The 11,805-nt window shown below is 40.0% G+C and overlaps 1 protein-coding gene across 2 annotated transcripts in view; it reads left to right on the forward strand.

The window, feature by feature from the left end:
• Window positions 1-8,686, forward strand: part of TPH2 (tryptophan hydroxylase 2) — an 87,145-nt gene extending 78,459 nt beyond the window's left edge. The window contains exon 13 of one of the 2 annotated variants that reach the window (XR_011048205.1): window positions 7,737-7,755. Coding sequence is in view for 1 of the 2 variants with exons in the window: in XM_068400976.1 (XP_068257077.1) it covers window positions 8,619-8,666 (48 nt within the window). In the remaining variant the exon portion in view is untranslated. Of the gene's footprint in view, window positions 1-7,736; window positions 7,756-8,618 lie in introns of those variants that run through there. The other variant, XM_068400976.1, reaches the window with a different exon arrangement.
• Window positions 8,687-11,805: the final 3,119 nt, after the last annotated feature.

Consider the following 11,805-nt stretch of genomic DNA (forward strand, 5'->3'; position numbering starts at 1 on the left):
TTTGAAATTTTTAGGGGTTAGCCAGAAAATTTTGTAACGATTCTGATGAGCATCTGTCAGGTTTTTTTGTGGGGCAGTGGGGACAGCTTCCAGATTGACTGTCATGTCTGGTGGATCTGGATCTGGGCACTTCCTAAACCTGGGATCCAATCTGTTCATTGTACTCATTTGCTTGAGTGCAGTTCTGCTTTTCATAGTAGATGATGTGTAATTTTTTTTTGGTATTTTTTTTCTTTTGTAAACTCATAAAATGAGCCTGACTGAGAGCTATCTGTTTTCACTTCACTTGTATGAGTCGGCCAATTGCTGTATCCAGCTCAATTAACATCTGAATTTGCTTTCATGAAAAAAAAGGCCATTGGTTCTATCCCAGAGGTCACAGCAGACTAAGAAGATAAAGGTCACGTCATATTTTGAATTCAGAATGTACAGATGTTATATGAAGATAAAATCTGAAACCCAGAAGGGAAAGAAAGACATATTTGCAGCTATACTATGTATATGTAAATGGTAACAGATGATTTACTGCTGGAAGAGTGTGGTATCCTTTTTTTCTTTTAACAAAACAATGTCATAAAAATAGGCAAACAAGAAAAAACCAAAATGGACCAATGAATAACAACACATACTCAATCACTCTTAAATATGAGACTGGGGGAATATATACTAGTTTCTTAGGATATGGCCAGTAAATATATAGACCCTTAGTGGCAAATCTGGGTTCTCAGAACATTAGTTCCTATATCACGGATGAAAATAAGGATATAAACATCAAAAATAAAGAAGAGAAACAATACATATACCCATGAGATCTCTGTATAATCCAAATCAGTTGTCCGCAAGAGAGTTAAAAAATACTTTATGCATTCAGGGACTACAGCTTTCCATCAGAGAAATAAAATAGATATATCTATAATGTATCAGTGCTGGTCTCACATTTCCTTTCTTTGGGGTTTAATCTAATTTGATTTTGTAGTAGCTGTGCTTTTCCCTTTGAAATTCACCATCCTTAGCTCAGATGTAGGGACAAGGAACATTTCAGAGGCAGAACTCTTGGCATAATTTTTGCCCACGGGGTAATTTCATCCTGTTTCACATTTTCAGTCTCCTTCTCTGCCTGCTGTGACTTCTGGCTTGAGCTTGGGCTGAGTAACCGCAGAGTTCACCGTGTTCGAGACATGATGAGCGGAGAGCTAATTCATCATTTCATCCTCCGCGGGGTGGGGGGAGACATGTCAGTGAGGGGTACAAGGAGTCTGGTCCAGTTTTTCAGCAGAGGCATGTGTGATGATACCTTTCAAAGTTTTATGAAGGAGTTGTCTTTCAAAGCCATTTGTCTAGAAATCAAAGTGTGGCTCTTACAGACATACTTGTCTATCTGCTTGTTTGTATTTATTATCGGCTAACTTCAGGAGTGTGGCTGCAATGGCTGATGTACTTAGATAAGTGCCACGTTTAGATATGGGCAGCTTTTAGTTTTGTTTCATTTGATCTTCTGAGTACCAGTCCCTCTGTGCACTGATGCCTTCAGCAGGACTGCGGACAGAGAGCTGGGTCACCTGTAACCTCAGCCGTGATCTAACTGCTGCAGACAGACAAGCAGTGCACACAGTTTTACCTGAGAATTAAGGCTGCCCAAGTACATTTCTTGACAAAATCACAAACTCTAAAGTGCAAAGAAATCTTAAATTGAGGCAGCATTCAGAGGCAGCTCCAAACATTAGCCAAGTGCTGCTGCAGCTTGGTTATACCATCCCACTGATGACCATCTCAGCACAGTCACTGTTAGTGCAGCAATGCTGTCACTGCATATAGTCAAGAAAGAAAAATGTAATTCACAGATTTAAAACTTACAGTATTTGATTAGACACGGATGCATTGAATCTTAAAATAATAAATTTTACCATAAAAGAAGAAAAACAAATGAAGCTGATCATTTCTGCATATCCTACTTTACCTGAAACCCACTAATACGTTTTATTAAAATATATCATGGTTTTTAGAGCAATGAACAATTCACTGTTAACTGAAGCCATGTACAAACTCATACTGAAATCTACCCATTCCCTCTTTCTTGTTTATATTCATAATATATGTAGCACTTAAGTGACTGTAGTCTCCAGGTGTCAGCGTGGGATGTTGTGTTCAGTCTCACAAATGGGGAACTGAAGCTCAGGCGGAGTAAATGAGTTCCCTAAGGTCACATGTGATGTTTGCAGTAGGAACCGGAGCTGCACTGAACTTCTCTGGTAGATCATTAAATGCGAGGCTATCCTGCCATGTCTTTGCCAGAAAGGACTAGCAACCAACCAGGGCAGAATATGAGAATGTTTGTGCTTTAGCGTGTGTGTGTGTGTTTGAAGACTGGTTTATGATGAGATAATCCAATGTGCTTATGGAAACTATTCACGATTTTCATGGGATCACAAGAGTATTGGAGCAGACTTACAGTCCTGTGTCCTATCATCTCTTGTGCTTCAAAAGGAGGTGAAGCAATTCTGCAGCAAACGGGTGTGGGACTTGGCTCCCACATGATATCTCATCCAAGCCTCAAATAGAGATCTGCATGACCTTAAAGCAGGATATTTAACTTTTCGTCCTTAAGTATGTTCAGCACAATGCTCTTACGTTCTCACAGAAGAATATGTTTTGAACTGTAGTATATGCTTAGCCTTAATTACAGGTTGAGGTGCTGAATTTCTCTGGTCTTTATTTCACAAAATGTCTTCTGGTTCTTGTGACACAGAAATACATAAAACATAAACCAGAAAGAAACACATATATAATTTAGCAGCATGGATTAGAAGCCCATACAAACTAGAAGCAAGTCAGTCAGTTGTCACCTCTAAAAGGTCTGGAATTGATTTGTTTGTCTGAATGGTAGAAATATTCTTAGAGCTATTCTAAGGATGATTTTAAACGGTGGATTCATAAACTAACAGACTTTGAAATGTATGTGCACAGAAATGTACTCTGTAGTGTATTTCTTACTAATTTGCAGAGGCTGCTCTATGTCCTTCTCAGAAAACACAGAGGTTTAAATTTAGCTGTTAGTTAAAATTTTAGTGCAAATTTAGAACTGATTTATTCTGATGTCTACTGAATTCTGTATTTTTTATTACTTTGTCTAAATAATTAGTGACCTGATAGTACCCCTGGTCTATTTTAGCAGTGAGACTAATGATTTCTTCTGTTACTGATGTCTTAAATGTGTCTCAGGCTATATCAAAGGGCAGTACACTTTCCATTTAATGTGGAACTTCAATGATAACACTCCCCAGGTTTTCACAGGATTGATCATCATGTTGGAGAAAAACCTGTCTTTTTTTTTTTGCATGCTATTTAGTTTTAAAAGTTGATAATACACAAGAAAATGAAGATTTCTTTTCTTGCATAGCAGTAAATAGCAACCATTTGATGAATCATTGCAGCATGTGTAGTAATTCAATTTCACTCTTCAGTCAGTTTCTTTTAAATAAAAATCTTGCATAGCTCCTTATTGGTGTTTCCTATCTAGCTTTGGCTTTTGTAGGAGATACTGGAGAGTTAGCAACGGAGGCCTGTTTGTTCTGTTGTTCCATGAAAAAGGAATTGTACTGCAACGCAGTTTAGGAAAGAAAGGTGACAGTGCAAGGAAGCCCAATTTGAATCCATGCCTGGCTGTATAAACTTCACCTTTATTCTTCATTATCCACCGCAGAAGGTGAAACATCTTTGTGTTTGTTAAATGCTTGGCCTTGGTCTTACAATTGCCATTCAGGGTCTACAGCCATGAAATTGCATCTGTCTGTGAAGCTGAATTCAAATCACCCTCACTCCAGCTCAGAAGGCAAATGAAGGGCTTGGGTCAACTGATGGCAATATTTGGAACAAGAATTTAACTGGTTGCCTGAGGGTAAAGGGTTTTGTATTTGCTTATCGATCCCCTGAGCCCCTCCAGGCTGGGCCACATCTCACGGTGAATGCTAAACTTTGCCATGGATATGAATTGATCTAGATAATGGAGCGAGACCTCACCACCTCTGACCTCTCCTGGACTTGGCATTCTCCTCCAAATTGCACCCAGGGGTTGCTTTTACTGTCACCTGTGAGCCACTGCTTATTGCATAGCCCCTTTTTAAGTATCCCTGCTTTATAGCTCTCCTCTTCCATTTACATCCCTAACATTGCAAGCGTGAATTCTCAAATAACAAACAGAAGTTTGCTTTCCCTGTAGACTTACTACACTGTGGCATCTGTAAATATTTTCTGCTTTCTCCTGTGAGTCTAGAATAATACTATAGCACGTACAGGTAGGCTTAGGGCAGGAATCATCAGAAGTCCCTACTCAAATTAGGAGCTTTCTCCTGTTTTTGTTGTTGTTTTAGTGGAACATGTAGTTTCTTCTAAAGGAGTGCCTGCTCCTCGTGACTCCCTGAGATTTTCTATGATGTGATAAGTTGTCTCTAAAATATCTTCATGAGTAAAGTTGGTAGAGTATTTCAAGTATGTTCCTGCAGAGACTGTAGGACCATTCCAAGAAGGGGGTCACCTGGATCTGCTGTCTAATAACTCTTTATCTGTGATAGAACTTAGCATACTAGGATAGGATGAATAAATTGCTCTCAGTTACCTAGCAGTAGAAATTTCTCTTCACAGCATCACTTTAAAAAGAAAGCAGTTCCCCTGAAATGTTAAATTGATATTCCAGCTGAGAAAAATAACAGTAACTTTCAAAAGAGAATTTGATTTTTATACTCTTCTGGTTTAATAGCCAGCAGCCTTAGGTATCTGCAAATATATCCTGCATACATAATCAGCCTATGCTGAAAGCAGTACAAGTTTCACATATCTCTTGTAAATATAACTCCTAAGAAGGGTTCTTGCACTGCAGCAATACACAGAAATTGCTGCATGAGCTTACAAAGTGCTCTGAAAATGTACCTTTAAAGGGTTGTACTTTCAAGTAAACGACATTCTCCAGTTTTGAAATCTGTTGTGTGGATAAATGCCTCATTTACCAACCAGGAAGGGACCACAAAGCTTTGTTGTTGTAAAAGTTTGATTTTCCAATTCTTGGAACTGGAAAATAAAATACAGATTTGTCCTAGCATTGTGGCAGAATTGACAAATCATTAATTCCATTGATTCCCACAGGAGTGAAATTCATCAAACTGAAATCCATTTGTATTAGCAAAAAAGGTTACATGCCATGGAGAGTTCCCTTCTCGTGCTCTTGCTTTTATACTTGGACCTTTTTTTTTTAAAAAGCACTCTTATGTGCCCTGTAAAGAACCTAGAGAGGTAGTTTATGAACACTTCTGCTTATTCTTGCCTGTTGAACTCAATGCACTTTAAGTCAAAATTGCAAATACACCAAGTGTTGTGTAACGAAAATGTTCGCCAGCCTTCAGATGGATTTGTGAGGAGCAAAGGGCTGCGTGCACCAGACTAACCTACTGCACCTCTTCCCTCCAGCCTCCAAACTTCACTGATGCAAAGGCTTTTTGCAGGGTGTCAGACTAGGAGCAAATTTCCTTGATTTCAAGAAGAAAATGCTCTGATTCCTGCTTGGGTGGGCTTTTCCCACCCTGGCAGGTTTTTGGTGCTGGCTGGTGTAAATCAGCACAGCTGCAGCTGGAGCAGTGGTGGTTTACACCACTGGCGATGCTGGTCGTGAGTGCTCTGCTGCTGTGGCGAAGAGCTGCATTTCCACAGGAGCTCAGCCTCTGAACGCCATGGAGGGGCACGAGAAGAGGAGGGTTAAGGGAGATCCTGATTAAAGTTCCATTTACTGATGCTCTTCACCAATTTATATCCAAGTGCTACTTTGCTAATTAATGACTGCTTATGAAATGCCGTGTGTCAGCAATGAATCACTTACTTTTGTTGCACTTCAGTAGTATACGGCTAATGAGCAAGGACAACTCATATAATTAAAGTCTAAAATAGCCCTGTCGGTAGGACACAATCAAGTGTTTATATCTTGCTGTAGTGAGTGGACGAGACTATATTGCTCACCTGTCTTTGCCTTTGCTAGTTTTACAAGAAAAAAGATGGAAATGTACAAAAATTTGGGGCAGTAAACATTTTTTCAACGTAGTAGTATGAGGAATTGAATTGTATTTTAAAAGAACTGAAATCCTTACAGTTACCTGTATCTGGAGTAACCTTAAAATAAGACTGTTATAATTACTGCCTCTAATGGGCCTTATCAAGCTCAAAACTAATTAAAAAATAAGTAAAAGGGAGAAACAGTGTGGATGAAATGGGGTAGTTTACTGCAAAGTTACAACAAAATCAGTAGTTCAATGTTCCACTGCTGCATATAGCTAGGAAAACTGAAAAACAGAGACAAGCCCTCTGTGAATGTATGTAGGCAGCTGTTCATACTTTAAGCAATGTCTTGACAAATCTGCAGTTGAGCCAGTAAGCCAGTAAATAGCATTTCTCCTGCTTTACCTCGTCAGTGCTAGCACAACTGGGATCTTGTATTTTCATTCATAAGAGGTGAGACCAAGTCTTTGGAGAACACTTGGTCCATCCATGCACGCTGTATCCCTTTCCCCACAGTGTTATACATCACAGTCTGAACCACTGATGTAGTCCACTACTCTTCCTCACAGAAGGGAAAAAAAAAATCATATTTCTGAGAGAGTAAGTAGCTACTATTTGCCAAAGTACGCCATATTAGTAGTGATGTGCACAAATGACATAAGGTGAACTGTTTCCCAGATTTGGCAGTAGGAAAACTGAATCCCATCTCCTCTGACAAGGGATAAATCTGTCTCTTGTGGACCTGCTTATTCTGATGAGCATCAGGAGGGAACAGGAGCGATCTATGTAGTCTATACTGAAAAGATAAGACAAAAAAAGACAGACATTATGGAAGGCACAGGCAGAAGAATGGACTTTTTATTTTAGTGTTTTGGATAGAAAATATTTAAATGTTTAGGAACAGTTTTATGAAAATATTGGCACATTCCTCCTCACAACAGCCCCTAACATCTCTCTCCCATTCCCTTTTACACACACTTATGTGGAAAATCAAGTTTCTGTTAAGGAACAGAAAGCTTAACTAACAGTTATGGCTGCTCCTGTTGGAGAAAGCAAGAAGTTACTTTTCCAGTAAAAGAGCAACAAAGGTGAACATCCATTTGCCTTGGAACAGGTTCTGAATACTTTCTCAGTGTGAGCAGACCCAATCTTGCTGCTCAGCAGTAAGAACAGCAACAGTTCTCCCATTATTGCGAGCACAACAGATCAACATTTGTCCTTGTTATTGTCTGTAGCACATTGTCTGTAGACCATTTGTAATGGCCTCATATGGAGGTTTAAAAAACATCCCATGAAATGAGGATCTTTTCTAAAATGACTTCTACAAATTCCCAGAAAGCTTTGTGAATGCCCGACAAAAGCCCTCACTCTGTTGTATAAAGCACAGTGGGATCGCCAGCTGTGTGTTTTCACAGGCTTGTTTAGGAAAAACACTCAACTCGGGTTCAGTAGGGAAGACCCGAATCTCCTTATTCTTGAAAACACTGCAGCCCTCGCCACCTGGCCTTGCTTGAATGTTAAGCTATGAAGACATATGTGCTGCCTGGATCTTGTCCCCTACACGATCCCCCCTGTGATCTCCAGTGACATCCTGACACCAGACAGTTCCACAATGATAAACTGGGGAACAATTCCTCGTGCCGACATCTGCTCTTCCATGTTTGTTTAGCTCTTGGGATGCTGTTTGTTTGTGTCGACAGGACTGTGGATAACCACCTTCTGTCTGAGTGATGAGATTGTGAGAGAAGACCTTGGATGGAATTAATTTAGATATTTTTGGTCTCTTGACATCTCTTTTGGGTAAGTCAAGGTTCTGTATAACTGCAAAGTGGAAGCAGGGATAAGAGCATGAGACTGTCAGAGCATCTGCAAAATGGGCACTTCATATTTTTAAAAAACATGCACTGTTGTGGAACAGAAGCGTAATATATGCCATTAGCATTAGTGTCATTGAGCAGCCTCTAAACTGCAGATTGGTGGGAAAAAAATTGATATGAAAATGTAAACAAGAGAAAATGAAAACTGTAATAAGCTGTCTGCATAAGAAGGATAATCTACTATTAAATATAAAGGCTAAACTGAAACAATGTGAAGGATGAGATATATTTCCTATTTTAAAGCTAAGACTGATGCTCTGCTTCTAACACCCAAAGCTGTGACAAAAACTTAATGGTGTGAAGCAGAGACGCCATGTCAGACTTCACTCTGCATTCCTGGCTCTGGATGATTTATCACTTGCAACCATTCTGTTTGCTATTAATTAAGTACAAAAGTTATTTTAGTAAGTTAGCTTGGCTGTGCTGCATCCCCTTTTGAGCTTAGTTGAAAGTGAAAACAAAAGGCCTTTATTGCAGCTCCTGTAAATTCATGTCCCAAAGGTATTCCTTTGCATTTGCACACTCGCAAAATGAAAGAAGGCAGCCTCAATTTTCTGCTATCGGTGCTCAAACCCTTGTTATAAATGTGTTTATAAAAACTGATTACTTCTTAACAAATAAGCATGTATTATAACACAGCCATGAGGATGGATGTGATCTGGATGGTATTACCAGTGATTTCTGTCATTTTTTTCCCCCTGACAGTGGACATATGGGCTTCATTTTATGCTTTGGAGGACAATGAACTATTGACCACCAAATGATGGGAGAGCAACATTTGATGCTGAGAAGGCCCTGCTGGAAGTGCCCTCTGGGACACAGTGCTCAGAAGTGCAGGTATTTCTTGGAACTGGAGCTGACTACCAGCCAGGCTCTGTCTGTAGCTCTGACTGCTTTGGAAATGTCAGTAATGTCAGCCAAAATGAGGCTCATGAGAGAGCAAGACAGAGCATCTTGCTGAGCTAGAGCAATAACAAATTTGGGGCTGAATGTGAGTTACCACTACCTACTAGCACAGCTTTCAGAGTTGAGTGGAAAATGTACCCACCCTTTACACAGCTTTCCTGGTGACACATCCCTACTCTGCTGGGAAGTCAGATAGACACATACCTATGGCAAAGGAGCTGTTTTTTTCCCAGCTCTGTTGAGAATGATTTCCTGCTCCTCCTGTTGGGTCAGAGAAGTGCTGGTCACTTTCTGTTTCTTTCCTTTTTAACCTTCTACCCACATAATATTAGAGTATCTCCCCATTTTTCTTAATGGAAGGTAGGAAGAATGAAAGATAGAGCCCAATAAAGGCAGCCCGAGAGTGTCTGGGTAATTGGATGTCTTGCTATTCAATCTATGCTGGAATACAAAATACAAAACACAAAACTGATGACTGCTGTGGCTTTTTGTTCTCCAATCAGCTGATTACAAGGAAAATGCTTCCTTCTTTCTTGTACAGTGATGATAAATTGAAGACAAGATGTGTTTGGATGATGCAGGGGACCAGACAGTATTCAAATGCAGCATGCAGAGGATTTTGTCCCTCTGGGTGTCTGAAAGTGCCACCGAGCCCTCCTGTCAGAGAGTCCCTGTGCAGGTGGGAGATGCACAGCATGGATCAGCTGAGAAGGGACGCCGGGGGCACAAGAGACGGTGGGCATTAGATACCATGGGCGGCTTCCAGTCCTTTCGTCTGGGCTGCAATCGTACAGCTTGTACCTGTTCTTTCCTCTGAGGATCTTGAGAGTTCTGCTGCAACCCTCCTCCAGCATAGCAATGCTGCGCAAAGGAGAAATCTAATTTTTATTCAAGATACAGAGATTTAAGCCTTCCCGTGTAATTCCACGCTGAACGGCTGTTTGGCAGCTCCTCGTGCTGAACTTCTGAGAAGCCAGCCCGCAGCAGGCGCTCAAGGTGCTTTAACTAAACACTCTGCTCCTGAAGTCATCCCTGAAATTTAGGTAATCCAGACAATCCTTCGACTCCCACTTCAGCTCATTAAGAAGTGTAGGTCCCTGGGAGCAGCAAACCCAGCACAGGATACCTTGTATGTAGTACTATCTTTCATATGCTGATTTTAACACTTCTCTGAAAACAAGGTTCAATTACAGTTTGCCTTGGGAGAGGCTTTCTTCTGAGCTGCCTGAACCCTCCCAAGCCCCATTGACTGTTTGCTAGAGGAGGTCCAGGCCATGGGCAAGAGTCACCAGCTCCAGCTCCTGCTGGCGGGGCCAAGTGGCGCATGTGCGATGAGTGTGAAGAAGCACCTGGGGGCTTCAGAAAGACAACACCCCACCCAGAGAGGTTATCTTAATGCCTAACAGAGTTTCCCAGAGCCAGAATGGCTTGCTTTTCTGAAAGTAAGAATTTTAGCTGGTTGAAATGAGGATACATGATGGGAGAAATTTAGTCTTGATGGAATATTCTTATAAACATTTTATTATTACTTTTTGCACTGAAGTGTCTCATGAGAACCATCGTTAGCCATTTTGACATACTTTCTATTAAATTCAGAAATTAACAAAGTGGTTTTAATGAAGTTCAAATAAACCCAGTATGAATACTGGGATAAAAGACAAGTATTTGGTTCACAAATCAAAAAGAAAAACAAGCAAAAGCCTATATTAAGATTACAAAGATAACGTCAAAGAAAATAAAAAGATCAAAGAATGAGCACAGCTATCATTCCCTTGAATATTGTGGAATGTGTTTTATGACATTTGGCTGTAATCACAATTAGCAATACTCAGGGCTGTTTGCTTGGCTGTATGTGCAAATCTGAATGTGTGTGTATGAGAGAGTAATAGTGGCTGTACAAATTAATTTTCTTGTGAAGATCTGATTGCTCCACCTGTTATAGTCTGTCTACATCCTATATTCCCATCAAGTGTTCCCGATTAGTTCACAGAATGTAATTGAAAAATGAAAATAGAAGAGCAAAATGTCTGATTTATAGACTGAATTGGTTATGCCCAGTGATTTTTTTTATGCTGGTTTAAATATTCTATTATTAAATTGATTAAATGATTAAATGCTGCTATAAACATGTCAGATGGTATTTCACATCAATTTTCTACTGCTGAGTGGGACTCTCATTTACTTCCCAATGTAGTAAGTATTACTGAAGTAAAGTTGATGCTAGTCTTGAACAAGACTGCTAAAGAACACTAAGGAAAGAAGGAAGGGATGAAAATGCCCTCTGTAATCACATGTCGGTGAAAAACATGGTTAGCGTGGGCAGCTCATGCCGTCTGCATGTACTTTATTCATGTTAAATAAAAAAGCTTGCTTTGCTGGGTTGAGCAGAGCTGAAAGAATAACTGGTTCCAAAGGGAAAAGATAATCTCAATGATTCCTTGTTTTCCTTAAAAATAGTTTTGTGACAATACAATCACCAGACCACAAGCTGCACTCCTTGTATGTTTATTCAGTTGTAGAACTGAATCTATATTTGAGGAAGCATGAAAAATTAAGACTGTAAGAAATCCCAAGATCAAAACAAAGCCACTTGCTGCAAATCATAATGTTAGTAAAACAGATTAATTAAAAAATGTGTTGGAGGAAAATATATAAGCTGATAAAATCCAGGTGGATCTGCAGGAAATTAGCATAGCAAACTTATAAATATTGTCAGCTATAGCCAGAGAGAAGGAGATCCAGCTGTTGTGTGTCACTCTCCGCTCAGAGCTAAGGCGCTGAAGGAGCTGTGCTCCCTGTGGAGCATCGTAGCTGAGCTGTCTTTCTTCATCTGATGGCACCTGAACTCCTGCTGCCTAGTTCTGTCTTTGGGTTCAATTCTGTATTTTTTTGTTTACACCAAACTTGCTTAGAGTCTATTTAAGCTGTACTAATGGCTGTAGACTGTTTTAATAATCTCCTGGAGAGTCACAGTCATTGCTGGGGT

Source organism: Nyctibius grandis, chromosome 5 (genome assembly GCF_013368605.1).
Source record: "Nyctibius grandis isolate bNycGra1 chromosome 5, bNycGra1.pri, whole genome shotgun sequence".
Taxonomy (NCBI): domain Eukaryota; kingdom Metazoa; phylum Chordata; class Aves; order Nyctibiiformes; family Nyctibiidae; genus Nyctibius; species Nyctibius grandis.